Here is a 20,230-nt window from a genome sequence, read left to right as displayed (position 1 = left end):
TCCAGAGAGATATTTACAGGTTTGTAATCCCTTCTCTAGGCAAATATTGGGAGGAAGCAACATTTTTAAAATAATCCTTCTGGATTTGACTTGAACCGTGTAGATTTTTGGCCTACTTTAAAATTTACACCTCTTAATCACCTACCCTCCAGACTCCCTCTTCAAAAGCCCAGCTTTTCTTTCTCGTGTCCTGTGTGCTCCCTAGGCCCTTAGCACAGAGCTCTCCCTCCTCCATGTAAATCTGTCGGGTGAAAAAAGCGGCAACAGCAGGTTCACATGCTGTTCCAGAAACTGGGAATTTAAATAAACAAAGCCAATTTAACAATTAATTTGCTTTAAGTAAAATAGGAGGTTCTGTTTGTATTGGGTGATCCTTTTATTTTGTAAGAAATACTTTCTTTTAGTGTTTAAGGTTAACTGCCAGTTTCAATAAACAGTAAAGCTTTCCAATGTGGAAACCAGTATATTTCGTGGAAGTTTTCACTTCTAGCTTTTCTGCTCTTTCTTCATGCAGTTTCTATTTAGAAGATAAACAGATTATTTAATAAACAGGGCTGCTGAAGCCTCAGCCAATTCCCATTGATGTGATGGGGTTCAGATTTCAGGACAGAAAGATGTTTGAAAGTAGATGTCTGCTGGTGCAATACATACCGGGGTATAAAGGCAGGCTCACCAATGCCGCCGTAGCCTGGTAAGGTCATGTTCAGAAATGGGAACCTCTGGAGGTGGTGAGATAGTTGTCTGAGGCCAGCTACTTACGGGCAGGTGTCCATACCACAGGGAGCTTGTACATCCAGTTCTCTTCCAATAGCTGCTCTGTGGAAAGTTAAATGATTTCATTTCTGGCGCATTTTGCAAGCTCTGAACCTTACCTTGCACACGGGGAGTCATTCCTCTGCATTGTAGGTCTGATGCTGTGCCGATATGGAAGAGTGCCCACGTGTGATTCCAAGGCACTTTGATGGGAAAGCAAGTCTAATTGCGCCTGTGATTGCTTGCAGTCTCAAGGTTATGAAAAATATTTGCAACAGTGCCCCTTGACTTTGTAAATATGGGGTGCATGTGTGTTTTGTCTGTGTGTGGCACGAGGGAATAATGATGATTTCATTATGCAGAATCAAATTTTCTCTGAGCAAACCATTTAGTACTTAATATTCTACCTCCAAAGAACTGCAGTTCATCTGAGGTCTCAGGCATGGTTGTGGTCTACCATGTGCAGTGGCACGAAGGCGAGAAAGACCTCTCTGCTCCCTGTTCCTCCAAAATGCTTTCCCAGATGTTGCGTCCAGACCTGGAGGAGCAAGTACACAGTAGAGGGTTTACAAGGCCGTTAAGTCTTGCCGCCCAGTCAGTCCTCGAGAGAGGGAACAGGATGGCAGCTTGCTGCTGAAATGCCTGTTGCTGATGATACCCCGTGTCTTTTGAGTGTCTGGAGTTGCTCGTGCCTGCCCTGTCCTGTTCAGGGCAGCCTTCGATCGGAAGCACGGGCTTTGAGAGTGGAGCATGCTCAAAACTGCAAGTAAGCTTCACAAAAGCCTTCAAGTGTTTTATTCAGGTTTTCTTTTTTTCTGCTTTCTTTTTTCCACAGCTAAAAGGACAAAAGAGGTAGAGCCTGAAAGCTAGTGTTTTCCATCTTCACTTTTTGCAAATAAGTAGGTAGAAAATTGGGGAGATTTTATAAAAGCTTCCGGTGTTGTGGGAAGGGAAAAAGGTCAGATGACACCTGTGTAGGACGAGGGGTTGTTCTCTGCACTTCAGTGTTTTCTCCACAAAGGGTAGGAAAAGTAGTGGTATCTTTGTCACATTAACTCTCAAATTTTTTTCCCCTTGTCATGTGTATTTTTGTCAGTTAATATTTTTCTTTAGTATTGTATGTATTTATTTTGCATTTTATGGTGATAAAAATCAGTATCTGTTCATCTGGGAAGTTTAATGCCATTCACAACCCTACTTCAGTGGGAGGTGGGTTTTTTACTGCTGCGTTTCTGCAGGCAGCCCGGCACACCAAGGTCCCGGCCTCGGCGTGAGCCTGACTGCTAGCACAGTGCCAATCAGTGATTGTGCCAAGCAGTGCGAAGCAGCTCATCCCTTGGAGCCCTTTTTGTTACTTTTTCTTAGTTTATTTCTTTGGGGGTTTGTTTGTTGTTTTGGTTTTTACAGGTAGTGGAAAGTTTAGCTTTTATACCGAGAAACATCGGTATTGCTCTTGATGAACGTGGTGGAGCAGTCCCTGGAGCGTCCAGGAGGAGTGACGGTAGCAGAATCGGGGGCAGATGGAAAGGGAAGTGTCGCTTATTTGGCGTCTCCCTTGCAGTTACGGACCGCAGTGAAGGAAAGGTGCTTTATCTGGGGAGACCAGACTAAAATCCAGGCTTGCAGCACCCCAGTTAAAGAGATTTAAGTGCAGTTCGGCAGGCACCCTCCGTGCAGTTGGCTGCTGAGGGAAGTGCGGATCTGTTACATCGCCTTTCCCAAATGCCTTGGTGAGTGAAGGCTGCCGTAAAAGGAGAAATCTCAGTCTTCCCCATGGCACTGGAAATTTGATAGTCCCATGTATTTGCTGTGGCTGGGAGGAAGGAGGAAACTTCATGCCATCTTCCACTACATATATGTATAAAAAATATATATGTTAAGTGTACATGTATGCACTTAACATATACTTAAATATTTATATATGTGCCATGTCATACGGGGAAAAAGTTATCAGAAAGGGTAATAAAATGCCATTTATTATCTACTGGTGGGATTTGGTCTGGCTGCTGGATTCAGGTGCACAGGAAGAGGCCTTTTACATTTCCAAAAATTTTATGTTTTCTGTTTTTACAGGAATTATATTTATCATTTTACATTGGCAATGCCCTTGGCAATGTACATTTATCCTTGTCCCAGAGCATTATTTCCTTTGTAGCTCACATAGTGCTAAGTATGTCCCATCGTGGGGCAAAGTCTCTGTGCAGAAGCCCAAAAAGAGAAAATGTGTAACAGAAGTTTTTTGGATTCCCCCTCTTTGTTTCTCTTCTGTGTGTACAGTGACAGAACAGGGCTGAGACAGACGTAATAGATTTGCCTGCCTAAATTACAGAGAATTGATTTTTATGAGTCTGGTCACAAAGGCTTTTTTGCTGGGATTTGTACTGAATTAGCAGCAAACTGAGGCAGCTGTGTACCTAGAGGGGCACGTGGGAGAACAGCAGGAGAAAGAAAGAGGTAAGGTTACTGAACTACTACTGGCCTTGCAGAGGGAGTGAGAAGAAGGGCCAGGATGGCAAACAGGACCCAAGCTCAGCAGCGCAGAGAAATTAAAGGATAGTTGTGTGTTGAGATGTGGGAAAAGGACTCGTGCCTGGATTGTCAGAAGTGGAGCTTGTAAACAATCAGTTCAAGAGATGCCAAAAGTGTGATGAAGTTCTGTCTCTCATTTTAGAGTGGAGGTTGTCACTGTTTTTGAATTGATGAAATTGTTTTGTTCCCAGTTTTTGCATGAAGAAACCATGTCCCTGTGCTTTGCCTGAGTCAGACTCAGAACAAGGAATAAAAAACCTGAATTTCGAGACATATCACAGGCGGCACAGTACGTTCCTGTTCTGCCCATAGAAATTGTTTTCCCAGACTTGCTCAACTGATACGAAACTTTAATCTCCTCCCAGAAAGATACTTTATTTGCATATTTTGACAATGCTGAACCACATAAGTAAAATTCACTATATGTTCACCAAAGAGATATAGTGAATCAGTAACTTGAAACCAGAGATCCCAAATGACCTTTAGAAGGACATCTAAATAATCAAATTAGATTTTTGCATCAAGATTATTGAAAATATTTCAAACTTTTAAAGGGATGAAACTGAGATCTAGCAGTTTCATTACAGAAAGTAAGGTGTTGCTAATATGTGAGTCACAGCATTGCTGTTCACTTTCTCTGCAGTTTTGGGAAGGATGCTGATTTTCACTGTGCTGGTTTTCCTACCTGCAGAATGGGCACAGTGTTTGTTACACAATGCTATTAGGAAGACAGACTTTTATGAAGGATTACATTTTAAAAAAAGCTTTAGAAGGCACTCTGAAGTGGGAAAGTGCTTCATAAGTACTCTGATGTTTTTTCATTAAAAACTTACACTAACAAAAATATCACACAAAATGTAAGAGTTGTCATTTTTCCCTTTCCCCGGTGTCTAAAAGCTAAGCTGCCCTCTTCCTCTGGGAGTGCCTGAGGATGCTCATTATCAGATAGTGGTTTTGCTGCAGAATGATTCTTTTCTGCCTGAAATCACTTATTTTTAGTAGAAATGCAAAATCTAATTAGCCATCATTTGTGGTTTTCAATTTACGAAATTTCTCCATCCACAGTCCTGTCAGTGTGGTTGCAGCGTGACTGTCCCGTATGTTTCAGAACAATTCTGGTGTTTATGTGGGAACTGAAACCAGCTGACTAAATCCTACACCTTATATATATATTGCATAATGTCCTGTAGCAGAAACCAAACCAGGAATCTCCAGGAGATGTCCTCAACCCTGCAAAGTTGCAAATCTCTTGACTTTGATGAGAAAATTTAACATCATCAAACATAGGCAGAGGCGTGCTTGCTGGATTATTTATTTTCTTTCGACTTGGTATGGCCAAAGTCCTTAGGACCTCAGTCTGGTTTTGTGGGGGGAATACTCCTCCAAGACTAATGGCAGTAGAAACTGAGCTATGAAGATGTGGCTGTAGATAGCAGGGCTGGGCTGTTGCCACCGATTGAACCATGCAAGTTTGACTCACACCCATTGTATTTTGTGAATGGAGTGAGGGACGGCATCTCCCCTATGCACCCACCCTCCCAAAGTGCACAAATCTATAAACAAAATTTCATTTCCAAGTGCTTTTCTAACTTTGTCCGTCTTGAAAGTGGAATTTCAGCTTGTGGCTCTTTCACAGGGCGATGAAAGCTTAAATACAGAAAAATCAGGCTAGACGGTGAAACCTGTACCCCTGGACAGTCCGTTATGTTTATTTCCTAGTTGACTCTTATTTGAAATGAAAATATTGCAACTGTTTCAAAATGTTGAGTACTGTTGCAAGAAGGGGCTACAGAGAAGTGATGTAATAACTCAGTCATGGTGACAATTCCATGTGCAGAAATATTGGATAGATGGAAATATCTGAAGAGGACACAAATAAGAAGGGACATGGCACTCACCTGTAATGCCAGAGAGGGAGGTGAGTTTGTGTCAGAGAAGGAAACGAGTTTAGAACTTCATCACTAGGATGTTTTCTGTCCTGGTAGCAGATGGCATTACCTTATCATTCCTTAATGACATGGTTGCCAAGAGCCTGCTAAACTGAAGAATAAATGGAGCTTAAATAACACACAAATGAAAAGATCTGCAAGTGCATGGGGAGAACGTAGAGCATCTGCAACTGCAGTAAATGAAGTTTTGTGTCTAGGGAATGTCAGCCCAGCTCTGTTTCCTGGAGCTCTGGAGCACTTCCCTGCTGGCACACTAACCCGTAACTATTAACATGATGGTTTTGTGGTGCCCGTCTTTGAGGCATCTAGCGTCAAATACCGTGATACCAGTTCGTTGATGGGCAGAGGAGAACTGCCAAGGAACATAACACGTGGGAAATTCTGCCCGAGGTAGAACAGACCCTGGTCTTTTCAATCTGTTAGGTGGCATGGTCTTGCGGTGGTACGCACACAGGGCTTTTTTTTGAGGAAGATGTGAATGTCTTTGGGTTGTAAAGCAAAAGTTTCAGGGAGATTTATTTCCTCGGGTGGATGATCTTCTGGAAGCTGGAGTACATGAAAAAGGACATGGGAAGACAGATGTTGGGCTATGGGGAGGGTGGAAAATTTTGGAAGGATTGTCTGAACAGTGGTCATTATTCAGTACTATTAATTCATTATTTGTTTGAGTTTAGGGGGATTTAATGAGTAACCGCTGTAACTATGTTCTTAAGTGCTTAAGTGAGAGGAGTCATGGTAGGGTAGGAAAAATAATACGGTAAAATTAATTAAACTAACTTGGGTTGTGGCATCTGGACTACAAAAGGCAACGTTTTGGAGGGCTCTTAGAAATAGATGTTTTGTTAACAGAAGATTAAAAAAATTACTAATTCCATTTGGGGCATTGAGTCATACCTTTAAAACTTCATAATTAAATTCCCCAAACAATAGAAAATACTCATTTTCTGCAGGGAACTGTCTGGAAGAACTTTTTCATACTCCAGGGTCCCATTTGATCCATGTAAATGCCTGTCGTGGCATACTGTTCACTGCCCATGTATTGCAAGACAGAGCTGTGGAATAGCATCAGAATACAACTCTGTATTTTGGGATCTTTTTGTCAGGTTTTGGGGCAAAACAAGAGAGCACTCAAAGACAGGTGCGGAAGTACAGGGTCAGTTCCTGTGAAAATGTTCAGAGCTTCAGGCATTTATTGTTAAATGGGTAACTTCTGTAGGTCTAAAACCTTATAGATTCAGAAGACAGAAATGGCTAGCAGGGTTTCATCTTTTTCCAGTTTTCTTTTGCTCCTCGTGTTAATTGCCGCAAGTCCTTAGTCTCTTTCTGCAGCTCTCTTTACGACCATCTTCCAAAGCCTGCCTGCTGTTTTGTCTTCTCCTTCATTCCCATGTTTCCACTACCGTTGGGCAATACTCACACCACCTGCTTTTGCTCCTTCGAGCTGAATGAGAATTTGAGTGTCTGGGCGCATGACAGTAACTCTGCACCCTTGCTTGGGCAGCTGCCAAGCCATCGAAGGAGCCGAAATGTGCCCGTGCTTTGAACCTGAGTTTCTTTAGGTTCTTAAACTCAAGTGCTCGCAGAGAGGTAGAAGTGTCTGAGTCAAAGTGGTTGAGTATTTGACTTCAACTCCACTACAATCCTGTCTTGAAATGGCAATCTCTGTGTGTATATAAGCACTGGGGCTCGTTTCTTTCAGTTAATGAACTAGTTTTGTCCACCTCCTCACTTGGCACTTTCCAAGTTGCCCTGCTTGAGGTCCAGCATCTCTCTGTTGGTTGTGCTGAGAATTTCAGCTGTGAGTGCTCAGGCTCATCAGCCAAAGCTGGTGTGTGGTATCTGACACCAGATTCCCGTTCTCTAGTAGTTCCACTCCTGCTGGTCCTTTCTCCATCCTTTGAACTCCTGAATTTTCCAGTTTTTACTTGTAGTTGGTACAGATTCAGTGGGCACTCTTCATGTCTGGGAAGTTACCAGACAAAAGGTTAACAGTTAGTATAGTGTTACCTAGGAAGAAGACTTAGGTTTGCATACGATGTTGTTGTTTAATCTTAATGAAAAATCGTAGGTTTCAGAGTTTTCTTTACACTGCTGTTTTTAAGGTGCACGAGCAAATGTCTTCAGAGTAATGCTGCTTTGCCTGTTTTTTTCCTTCTTATGCTATACACACGCATCTAATTGAACATAATGAAAGGTCTTCTTAGGTTGAGCTTGTCAGAGCGATCCTCCTTCAGTGGTGTAAATAGCTGGAGAGGAATGTGGTTAGTCCTGTCTCTTTTGCGTAGCTCCACAGGGGGCTGGGTAAGCAGGACTCATGGAGGAGGGAGGCTGGAAGCGACACCTGGAACTCCAGCTGAGTGACCCACGCTCACGTCCTCCCATCAGCTGACTTTCGCTGCTTACCCAGAGCGATAGAGTTTTAATGGACGAACAAACTATTTCTGGTATTTCCCTTTCACCAACCATCCCTCCCTGCATTGGGTCCTCCATTTGTCTTCTGCTGAGGGGAGGGAGAGCTGGGATTTGCGTGCCAAAGAGGCCGTTGCAGGGGAAGGATCTTGGGCAGGGAGAGACTTAGAATTTCAGATGCTTTTAAATAAGGATCCAAAGCTGGGGAAATACCTCCTCATTTTGCTTCTAGAACACTCTGTGGTCAAAGGAACCAACTGGGGCAGTGTCTGGAGCCTGAACAAAAAGAGAGTTTAGAAGTACGTTGCGGATGGACGGGGCAAGCGCTCCGCTTGGAAACCATTGGTGGGGTGTGACGAGACCGCTGGGACAGACCTGCCGAGCTGGACTGGGGGTGTTGCTGTACTTCTGCGGTGCTGTGCACCAACTGTTTCTGGCAAGGGTGTGTATGTAAGACAGTTCGGTGGTAAATCCAGGCGCATTTTGTAGCGCTGTGTCGTTGGCAGGAGCGTGCAGCCGGCCCTCTGCCGCGTAGCTTGTGCCCGTCCAGCCCGCGGCATCTGCCGGATTCCCAACGCTGCGGCCACCCGAGGGCAATGAACACGGTTTGGTGCTTTGTGCTTGGCTGAGGACTATAAAATTACCTAGGCTAAGTTGCTGCTGGTGCAGCTGTGGGCTGTGGTCACCTCAGAGCCTGGATTGCTGGGTTCTGCGTGCGGCAGCTGTTTCCCACCCCCATCTGACATCAAAACTGCAGCACAGCCCAGATGGTGCACAGAAAGCACCAACCCAAGGAGCTCAGATGTTGCTGACAGCCCCGCTGACATGCCTGTAAAGCATCCGATTTCCTTGCAGAGGCACCCATGGCCATTTCAGCTGGACTTTTCAGGGCTGTTTGAACTTTGTGACGATATTCTTACTGGGGAATTTTCTTTTGAAACCGAGGGCTCTCAGCAAAAGCATTTATTGACTTTTGAAGAGACGCATGGAGGGAGGTGCTGCCTACGACAAAGCAAATGTTGCGTCACTGGTTCTTGTAATTGAAACAGTTTCTTGCAAGCTGCTGATGATTCACGAGAGATAATAAATAACTGAGGAATGATTGTGCCTGACGAAGGAAACGGTTGTTGCAGAGATGCTCTTTTGTTGTCCTGGTTGTGATTAGCTGGTTTCAGAAGGGGAGGTAAGAAATCGTTTTTGACACACCAAAGGAAGGTACATACGGACCTCACACAGTTTCCCTTCCTCAGTTTTGGTGCATGTTCGACTGTGGGATCAAGGTAACTGCCGAGAGCATTTAACATGTAGGCATTGAGGGCCGGTGATAGAGATCACAAAGACGTATAGCCTACAAACGTGGCAAAAATGGCGTTCCGTAGCAGTTTGCTTTATGAAAGCAGAAAATCCTGTTTTGCTGTATTAATTTTCTTCTTTGACATGACATGATGCTGAACATGGGGCACACATCATGCTCACCTTTAAATAAAAAACAGAGGGTGGGATTTTCCAAAAAGCTACACTTAGCCCGAGTCTGATCTTGTTGAAGTAAATGGGTATGTATCAACAGCTTTGTGCAAGTCCCATGGCTGAAAATTGTACACCATTCCTGGTAATACCTTACACGCAAAATCAATTGTACTGAACTAAGTGCTATAAACAAAGAGGACGTTTTGCATATTGAATTTTTGTGTTTAATTGGGAAACCGTAGTTCATTTTTACCAGCTTGCTAAGAAAAGTCCTGCAGTGTTGTTTACACAAATAATTAGAAATCTTCATAAACTTCATAAAAATAATTGAAAGTCTGTGGCAGCCTGTGATAAGTTGCTGAAATATCGACTAATGTGGCCATTTTGGGAGAAAGTGTAGCCTGACGAGACGAGGATAGCGAACTCGCACTGTAATCATGAGAATAATTACACAGCCCTTTGTCCTGATGTTAATCCCCGCATCACCCCTGCAAGGTAGGATCTATATTGTTGCCTTAATCCTGTTGATTTTCTTAGTCATGTGGATGCCACAGGAATGATAAATCTCAAGGTCCTTTCCTTATATTCAGCAGATTCGGTGCCTCATAGTTGTGTAATTTGGCCTAAACCAACCCCTCGGCAGTGGGTGTTCATGGGAAGTGCGCAGAGGGGCTTGCGGGGATTAAAAGCAACAAGGGGAAAGTCACCACCTGTTTCCTCCCCCTTCCCCTCCCCTCTTTCTTTTGTCTCTCCCAGGAGAAAAACCCTACAAATGTACCTGGGAAGGCTGCACCTGGAAGTTTGCTCGCTCCGACGAACTGACGAGGCATTACCGCAAGCACACGGGAGTGAAGCCATTCAAGTGTGCAGACTGTGACCGCAGCTTCTCCCGCTCAGATCACTTGGCGCTCCACCGCCGCAGGCACATGCTGGTTTGAGAAACGCTACCTGTTCCAGCCGAGTTTAAGAGCTGGGTCTCTTAACTACCCGGAGTGAATTCAGCAGGGCTGAATCCCCCTCTACAGTGTTAACAGGCAGGGCTTTCCCTGATGTCCATAACAAAATAAATAGTCACAGAAATTTTAAAAAAACAAAAGCAGGAAAAGAAGTGCCACTCTTCTCCTCGTCATCTGAAGTCAACCCCGCCTGCCCCTCAGCATGGCTACCCCCTGGAAGTGTCATCACAATCACCTGGGAAACAGCAGCCGAAATGCTACAGGAATGGGCATTATTTTACATGCTGCATCCTTTGACAAAAAGTGTTTATAGCTTGTATGTTTTCTCAGCTGTCGGACATTTTGTTCCTGAAAAATCACTGCTGATTGGAGGATTAGATACCACAAACCGATGATGATGATGATGATGATGATGATGATGATGATGATGATGATGATGATGAGAGCAAGACCGCTAGACCTTCATTATCCCGTCTCTTCCCCTTGTTTTGAATACTATCCGGCCGGTGTCAGCATTACGCCCGAGCTGTGCTACAGACAAGCTGCGTGTGGGTAGGCAAGAAGATTCCGCTGGAGAGGTCCCGCAGCTGGAGCTGAAGGGTCGCTTGAGCAAACTTTTGCAACAACGATGGTGGCATTTTAATATTGTACCACAATTTGTCATTATGCCCTAGAGGACACCAGCCATTTAACCTTTTATCTCCCCCCCCCCCTTCTTTTCTTTTGTTGTTGTTGTTGTTGAAGTCTGTAAAATAAACAAGGGGCAGCAGCATTTCTGCTGAAAGTACAATGTTAAGTATCTGTATTTTACCATGGACTTATTTAGAACCATTTTCTTATTTGTATAGAAAAAGCCCACCTGAAAGCTACTACCCCATTCTCAACGTGCAGTTTTCTTTCGTGCAGGTATGCTCTTCCCCATGACCATTATTTGAACACAAGGAAACAGTCAGATCGTATACTCGCTGGTACCAAGGTTAGTGGTGTAGCCATTCATGAAGTGGAATTGATCGTACCAACAAAACAAAACAGAGAAGAAACGACTCCATCTCTTGCAGAATAAAAGCAATAATGAGGAAAATGGCTCTCGAGACAAGAATTTACTCCACACCAACAGAAGCAGGGGGGATTATGCAGAAATAGCATGTAAGATCATTAAAGTTAATCTTTCTGATGGTTTCACTGACCTGCTAGGTACCACAATTAAGTACTTCCTTTCCTTCAACCTAAGACTTGTGTCTGGAAAGCAGGAAAGATAGAGGAAAGAGCTGATTGTTGGGGAGTCGGTGGACAAACCGTAAGTAGGAAGGAGAAATGTTTCTGCAGTGGTGTTCTGCAAGACATTAGGTTTCTCCCTGGGAGTTAGGGAATAACAAGATTTTGCCAGCTGTCTAGTATGATATAAATGGCCCTTTGTATGGGTACCAGTGGCTGCCTCTGCTGGGATTTTCAATCCAAGCCTTTTCAGATTAAATAAAAGGAAATTCTTGATCATTCCCATACAGCTCTATAATTGTGAACCAATTTGTATTAATTAAATGATGTAGGAAAGAGAGAAACTCTTAGTCATCAGTTGTTCATGCAAACGGAATAGTGTTTTTCTGTTTTCTTTCCTCATAGGGATCTCTCTATTCAGCTAAATTTGACGAAGAGGAGGCTTGGCAAGAATTTTGAAATGTTGAGATTTTTATAGCTTTAGAGATGAAAGATGTATACATAAAAGTCTTTTGCAGTGCATTTAATTATGAATATTTGGTTCCAGGAGTTGCACAGATTATGCTTGTGATGCCACTTGTTCATTTTTAAATGTTTGACCAGCCTGAATTAACTTCTGATTCCTGAAGTAACTGTAGTAATGTTGGGGGGATTCTGCAATCAAGGTAATCGTTAAGTAAAACCAGCACAGAGTACCTGTACAGATACTGAAGGCGGTTACAGTTAATTGAGGATTCATATGACTGGGATAATACTTTATAACAGCATTCACGGGCCCCAGAGTTTGATAGTCTTGAAATACATTCTTAATATTTCCCAGTACCAGATAGTTTATCAGCTCTCTGAAAGATGAACTTCCGTACTGTTTAAGTTCAGGCTCCCCTCTGCCGAGTGGTCAGCAGAGAAACGCAGGACAAATTATCTGCAGCTGCTGTGGGGAAAAGTGCCTCTGCCAGTTCCCACTGACAGCGGTGGTAGTCGGCTTCCACCAAATTCGGCAGCGTTTTGGTAGCCGGCTCCAAGTGAGGAATGGGGCAGAGGCGCTCGGTGTCCACGCCAAGCGGGAAGAGGCTGCGGCGGATCAGGGCTGCTGGATAGGCCGTGCGGCGCTGCGGGGCAGCAGAGCTGGGGCTTTACCAGCAGCGTTTGTTACTGCTGTGGGTTTAAAAAAAAAAAAAGCAATTGTCAGTGTCGTGTGTGAGATGGTTCATGGATTATGTCAGGGTTCTGTCTTTTATGTACTTCAGTATCATCCCCTTGAATGGAGTTGTCTTTCTCAGCGTTTAGGGAAAGAAGTCGGGTTGGGTAGAAGTCAGTTGATAAATTTATTTTCCTGCCCGAGAACATTTTACAGAGTAATTACTTGAGTGGAAGTAATTCAGTTGAAGAACTGATGGCATACAGAATTTCTTTCAAAATCTGTGATTTTTTTCTCCCATAGAAAATTAAGTTTATTTGACCAGAAACTCTTAAGGCCGTTCTGTTAGCATACAAGAGGAGCAGCAAGGGAGATTGTCTCTGATGTCATTCACCAAGGCAGTGTATAGCTGGGAGAGACCAGTGTCCGCTTTGGGCTTCCCCTGTAGTCAGTGAAGAGAGAAAATCTCCTCCAAGAGTAAGTGAGAGGCCTTAAATTTCAACGTTCAGCTCTGAACTGCCTCGGGGAGGAACACACGTATCATAGACCCTGGGGAGGCTCATCTCCTGAGGGCAAGGCTGGTCTGTGGGAATTCCTCATCTTTCAGCTGATTGCCCATTACTTTATGCAGAGGAGGCTGCAACAGAAAGAGGGTCTGGTTTTATTCAAGGAACCCCAAGGGTCTGGTTTTATTCAAGGAACCCCAAAGTGATACAGGGTTAAAGCAGCACTCACACCAAGGGACACAGGCGCAGAGCCTCTCAGTGGTAACAGAATGAAGCCAAAAGCTAAAGCAGTGTACGCTAAATTTTCTTATTTCACAGGCAGGAAGCGTATCCTCAACCTTTCCAGCACACATGTAAGGGCTTTTCATGCTGCTGTCACCTCTGGACAGCTGCACACAACCAGCAGTGGTCCACCACTGGGTTTCAGGTACCCAGCATGGTTAATGACAAGTTTCTCATTCATACCAGCACCCACAGGCTTTGACCCCAAATACTCTGCAAGGTTGTTTTCTGGGTTGTTTTCCCCTTCAGAAGTGTTTTAAAAGAAATTACTCTGTGGGAGGGGGGTGTTTGGGTGTGGAGCTGCTGACCCCCCAGAATCTCAGGGCGTCCTTCCCTCAGTGGCCGTGGTTCAGACCCGCCAAACTTCTGTGCTTGTGCAAAGATCGAGGGCGATTGCTCCAGGGTGGTTTCCTCAAAAATCCTGGTATCCCACCGCAGGTCCGTGACATTTCATAACCATGGCGAAGGCCTACGTCATTCATATGCAGCATGGAGGAATACCAGATCTCCTCTTGACACGGCGCGTTAGGTCCATCTCAGCTGAGCAGTTGGGAGAGGGGAGAGGCAAATAACACAGTGTCCCATTCTTTCAGAAGGGCAGAGATTGATGCTTTGAAGTGTGAGTGAAGGGTGGGTAATATCCACCATGCCCATTACAGCTGACAAGGGAAACTATGCTGCAAAGTGTCATATTTCATATGTTTCAAAAGGATTCAATGGATTTGTCAGGAAATCTTAGTAGCCAGCATTGTAGGAAAACGTAACAAGCAAGCAGCTTTGACACAGAACTTTTAAAATTTTAAATTCTCATTATTTTTTGAGCACCTGTTTTATTCAGCACTGTAAAATTGGCTCATTGCAACAGCCGTTTATACTTGGGGATGAAGATGCAGTATTCCTTATTCTCTATCATGCTTACACAATTAATTAAATAGATTTAGACTGACTTGTATATATGATTATTGGCTGGAGTAATGTATAACAAAATTAACAGCGTTGAAAATTACATCAGTGATGTTGATGTTGGGGTTAACTCACAGTGCAGAGCATGGACAAATAGCTGGACAACCTTTCTCCCCTTTAATAATGGGAATAACAGTGATCTTCAGTCTTGTTTTCCATTAGCCACATTGAAAATGTATTCTAGTTGCCATTTATAAATTTATCTTCTGATAATAAATGCTGTTTAATGGAAAAAATCTCTTTCTCCTTTATTGAAGATGAGTCCCTCAAAATCGGAGTAAGTTTTGCGATTAGTATCCCACTTAGTTTTTTAGTTTGAACTTTGGTTTGGAAAGGTCAGTGTGTGAAACTGCATCTTCCACAGCAGACAAGTCCTAAGTTTGTTCAGTAAATCCGCCCTGCTCCCTCATGCTCATCTATACACCCGTGCTTATAAACCCCAGCCGTTCCACGTCCCTCCACCCATGCGCAGGTAATAAACAAGTTTGTTTTAAAAAAAAAAAAAAATCAGAAAAGGAATGATTGAAAATTAATACTATAAAAGAAAATACTACCTTCTTAAGAAAGCAGCTCATCTTGTTGTATTATGCCTTTGCCTGTGATTTGTAACTGGAGGAGTACGCAAAGAAATGTAAAGATAATTACATTTTCACAGTTCCGCTATAGCAGAACAGTTGCTGCGTAATGTATGCTTATGGCCCCTTGGTCCCTTGAAAATGCTTAAATTCTGATCCATTTCCACAGTAAACCAGGTTTTAGTACACAAATGTAACTATAAGGATACTGCATCTTTAGAAATCAAAGTACCTTGAAAGTATTTTACTAGTAACAGTTTAAATATTCTGTAATATATGTGATAGTGGAAAAGTATTTTGAAACTCACAATTTCACATGGGGTGTAAATAGGTTAAATGAAGTAAAATTTTTTAAAAATCCTTGAGTTTTCATCAGGAACAATGGTAAGATAATGCCTTGAAAAGCTTAAACACAGAACATAAGAAGTAAATTACTCTGTTTTGTCAGAGCATGTTTTCTCTGCAAAATGGAGTGGCCACTTCTTTGCTGTTCCGCAGATGGCGTGCGATACAGCGGAGTCGTACTGAGTCCTTCAGCGTCGAGTAAGTCAGCATGCAGAGTGTCTTTGACTGAATAAAGGAAAAAAAACACTTAATCAAAATGAAAACCATATGAAAGGCTTTGGGGTTTTTGTGGGTTTTTTTCCCCTTCTGGCATTTTACAGTGAACTGCAGATACAGTAACGGCACACTCTCATTGGATTTTTTTCTTGTATTTCTGTGACTACAATGCATCTTGAATAAAAGTTGCAGACCTGAAATAGGCAGCTGCTCCTTGCTGGTTCCAGAGGAGTTTAGTCTGCTAGGTGCAGTAGCATGTCGACAAAATTAATTGTAGCGAGGCAGTTGTGACATTTAAAATGTACATGCACTTCAGCAAGATAGCCTAAAATCTATTTTAAAAGATGAAACAGAAACTGAAAGTGCCTGTTATTAGAACCGGTGGGATGTTCCTATACTTTTACACAGCAATAACTTACGGGATTCTGTTAACAATAAGGTAAAAATGAAATTTTACTCGGACAGTAGCGCAGCACAGAAACAAACACAAAGTGCCATTTCTATTTTCACATGTTGAGATACTGTGTTAGAAGTTTTAGTTATTTTTTCAGATTACATCTGTCACACATTTGTAAGGAGAAAATGAATCTTAGTTTACAGATGACTCGTATCCATATCGATTCTCAGTAGGTGTGAATGGAGGTCATTGTCCAGCAGTGTTTTAGTGGATTTCTTCCTAATTTATGTCTGATATGCCCATGTATCCAGGGTATTCTCTAGTGAAATAATCCAAAAACCAGCAATAAGCCCAGTGGAGTTTTTTAGGGTATGTGGTAGTATGGGGATTCTCTTAAAAAATCCTCTGCATCAGACTCTGGAAACACAGAGTTCGCCTTATGTCTCCTTTCTGTTCATAGTCTAATGCTCATAGTATTCAATATCATGTTAGAAATGGTGGACAAAATATATCACTTTTTTTTTCTTTTGGGGACAAGTGAGTGAAAAAGTGGGGACTATTTGTCTAGAGACTATTTGAATAACAAGCAAGAAGTCGATGTTCCTTAAAATGGAGTGAGGAAGCTTCTATACTGAGTGGCTTAAACGTTTGCATCAACAGACTAATTGATCTTGCAAGAAAACGGCTAGCTGTGACTCTTCCACTCTTTTTTTTTTCCTCAATTATTGTTTTTTTTTAAATCTGGTAGGTTTCTGTAAAAAAATAGAAATATTAACTGCTGCTAATGCATTCTTAAAATAGCAGTGCAATGCCGTCCCTCATGCTTCTTCTGTTTCTAAAAATGAATTTATTTGAGATCAAAATTTAACTGGTGGTCCTAATACTTTTGTCAAAGGAAGATTGCTCTCCATCCTCTGAATTTGTACGTGTCATTTAACCAGGCAGAATTTTGCATTTGAAAAATTCCAGATTTTGCCTAGACTTTTTCTGCCGTCGATGGGTTACTGCTGGAGTGGGAGGATGAGTGTTCAGTTTTTGTTCACTGGGGCAGGACTGGGTGCGCACAAAGATGCTCAGATACAGAAGCAAGTGCAGGTGCAACAACAACAAAAGCACGTGGATTTGCATGTAAAAACCAGATGTTTATGCATGTCGGTTAATCAGGTGACAAGACCACTAGTTTAGTAACAACTTATTTAAGTGTTAGCCACCAGCGGAAATAATCCCATCAGAATATGCATATACTTATTCTGTCATGCTGGACTTAATCTCCAGATATTAAGCACATAAAAGAACAGAATTCAATGCTGGACATTTTTGATGGCACCAGGGAATGTGTCATCAGAAGGACAAAGGAAACACTAGGTTCTCACCTCGTACCTGAGCCGCTGGTGGAGAGGAGGGTTTGGTTCTTTGTTCCGGAGCAGCGACGCGGCGAGGAGGCACCCTTAGAGACCTGCAGTGTTGGAAGGTTTGGCTGACTCCAGCCCTGCATGTGTTAGCTCTTGCGTAGAAAAGGGCACCTTGTCTTCACCATCCCAAAATGAGCAAGGGTTTTTTTCCTTCCTTCTGAAAAATAAACGCAGAGTTGTTTTTTTCTCAATTTTATTGATTTGCCAGCATACTTCTCTACCACCTTGTGCTTACCGACTTTAAATTATGAAATAAACTGAGTTGCCCGTCTAGTGATTTTTAGATTATTCACTCCGCAGTTGTTCAGTCCTCCAGACCAGCAAAAGTGGGCATGTGAATTTTAGCTGTTAATGAAAAGAAGGATAGAAAAAATTACCTGAGGTCCTATTGTCCATATGCGTGACCTGCAACATCTTCCCCAGTTCAGTCTCAAAAGTTTCGGTGAGCCGAGATGCTGTCAGTTACAAAAGAAGAGGTGAGTGGTGGTTCTCGCATTGACTTGCTAAAGCTTGCTCCGTGCTGTGACCTCCGCATTTAAAAAACAGTAGTTCAGTGTCTGGTAGGGGGCCACAGGTGATGGCTTTGATGGATTGTGATAAGCATGAACCGTGAAATACAGAAATAAGTTGAGATACTGCTTTTCTCCCTCTCCCTGCCTTGCTAGATGTAAAGAGCTTCTTTGGAAAGACAGTCTGAGCCATAATGTTCACGGCTGAACTAATCTTTTTCACAATTCAGAGTTCATGTTGTCATTTCTGGTTTCAAATTGGTTTTCACTACTACATTTCCATCTTATTTTTCATTTAAAACCCCCCAAGATTTATTTCTTTGCTTATTGTCCCGTACATTTCTTCCTTGGTAATGTAAGTTCTCTGCTGAACACCTCCTACACAGTATGCTCTCTTGTCCTGAAAAAGTTGTATCTCCCATTTGCTCTTGCAATAGAATATACAGAGAGAGAGTAATGAATGACTTCGGTTTCATGTGCCATCAGCCTTAAGACCTTCAACCCACACACACAGACACACGCATTCGTACACTTCAAGTGAAAGACAGATTTGGACACTGCTATCAACATGGGGGGTCAAAATTACCCTTAAATTGGAAAGTTCTTTCAGCTGTGTTTAGGAAGAAGCAAAAATAATGAAAAATCTCATTCTTGGCCAAGTCACTTATGGAAGAAGCAAATTCCCCGATGGCATTAGTTGAACAAAATCCTAAGGATGGGGTTGCGTTTGGCCCGAAATTGTTCCTTTTAATCAGGTCGTAGTCGTTGTACGTACCAGTGAGTGTTCACTTGATCCTCCTGTGTAAAAATACAAAAACATCCCTTAGTTTACAAAGTGATTCATATGGGACTGAAGCTTCACAGCAGTGGAATTAGTATGTAGGCACCTCAATCTTTTTCCTAGATAAGATGCAAAAGGGAGGGTCGTTATCGGCAGCCCCATAGAGATAGTAGTGTCAATAGAAGTCCTACACTTAAAAGGAATAAAAATACCAGTGCTAGCAAGCAAGCATATTAGTTCCTTAAGTCTTTTCTTTTGCCTTCTTTTCAAAAGCTTTTAAATGCAAAAATTTCTTTTCTTCAAAAATAAAAGTAATCATCTGAAGATCTAATTTCCCAATAGTTTCCTCTGCATTTATATACTACGTAGTGTTTAGGCAACACCTATGTTACGAGTTTATTAATATTATGTAAGTGTTGTTCTTGTATTTATGTATAGTGTATGTATTGTAAATATACTCAGAGCTTTTTCCCTCTTACTGTAAAATGGTGATTTTTGCCCTATGATAATGTAAAGGGAGTCCCCTAAGGAAATTCTGTCAGAGGATGATTATTCCAGTCTATTCTCAAAGATTGAAATGAACAAGTGTTATCGTTTTTAATAGTGTCTCAGACATATTTTGTTGGTGCATTGCTTTTCTGTATTCAACTTTCCTATGGATTGAGCTGTGAATTGAAATAGAGTTTAAACCTTTAAATGTATGCATTTGTATAATTATCTGAATGGAGGCATGAAGGCTAAATAAAGCATTTTGTATGGAGCAAAACCCCTAATTATTACTGTGGATGACTCAAACCTTCTGGAACACCCAGTTATTAACTTTTTTAAATTAAACCTTTGTTAAAAATCTTTTCTATAAACATATAGTGATTTTTTTAATGGAATGTTTGCTTAAGAAATGGATTTTACTTGCTTTTCTGATTTTTTAAAAGCCATGGTATAGAGTAGACATTCTTTCTCCTTTCACAGTGTTTGTGCATCTGTGGCAAAGCTGGAACAAATAAAACAGCACTCAGCAGTATAAACAAAAATGTCCTGGGATGATATAAAAATATTTTGCATTACTATATAATCTGAGTTTCCAGAGTACTTTAAAATGGAATTGTGTGTCTGTCTCTGCTTCTTTCCCTCTTCTTCCCCTGTGCGTGGGGAAGCTGGCACGGTTAACGTGCGCCGTGCCGGAGGTGATACCCACGCAGCCGAGAGGGGATTCGCGCGGGCTGCCTGGGAAGTCAGGGAACAGCTACTGAAGGAGGGAGATGGCCCACTGGAAACATCAGCTTCACGCTGAGTCGAAGAGGATTGGTGTTTGTGATTGCTCCTGGGGATGTTTCGAGGCCCGTGGGCTTCTCCCTCGTGCCTGACCATCCCGCAAGGAAGCTTCCGTCATCTTCGGGCCAGTCTGTAGGACAACAGCAGACATCAAGGCAGAGGCTTAGAGCTGCACTTTGCCCTTAATGGGAATACTTCTCCTTAAATCTGAATTTTCCCTTTCTCTTGCCTTTCCATCCACTTGCTTTTAACCGATATGATAATTTATTTAATAAAAACCATAACGTTACATGGTTACAGGCAGAGAAACAAGTAAACACAGTGACTTGATTTGGAGACCTCTGACCCTTACCAGGAGATGTGTCTAAACCAAAGCTGTGCTAGGACGGATCTTGAATATCTCAAACCGCTGATGAATTTGAAAATCAGATAGTTCTACTGGCCCTTGCAAAGCACTTTTGCTTTCCACACAATAAGTTGTTTGTTCCTCCTCAGTGTCCTGCGTGTGTTTATTATCATTTTTTCTCCCAACAGTGCCATAAGCATAAAGCTCATC

At 42.4% G+C, this 20,230-nt stretch overlaps 1 protein-coding gene across 8 annotated transcripts in view; it reads left to right on the top strand.

Annotated features, from left to right (window-relative positions):
* Positions 1–19,286, top strand: part of KLF12 (KLF transcription factor 12) — a 256,583-nt gene extending 237,297 nt beyond the window's left edge. For all 8 annotated transcript variants that reach the window (XM_075423015.1, XM_075422969.1, XM_075422990.1 and 5 more), the window contains one exon: positions 9,864–19,286. In XM_075423015.1, the coding sequence (XP_075279130.1) occupies positions 9,864–10,045 (182 nt within the window). In that variant the 3' untranslated portion in view covers positions 10,046–19,286. The remainder of the gene's footprint in view (positions 1–9,863) is intronic.
* The last annotated feature ends 944 nt before the right edge of the window (positions 19,287–20,230 follow it).

This window comes from Opisthocomus hoazin, chromosome 1, assembly GCF_030867145.1.
Source record: "Opisthocomus hoazin isolate bOpiHoa1 chromosome 1, bOpiHoa1.hap1, whole genome shotgun sequence".
Taxonomy (NCBI): Eukaryota; Metazoa; Chordata; class Aves; order Opisthocomiformes; family Opisthocomidae; genus Opisthocomus; species Opisthocomus hoazin.
The sequence above is the reverse complement of the archived record's forward strand: the minus strand, read 5'-3'. Positions and strand labels throughout refer to the sequence as shown.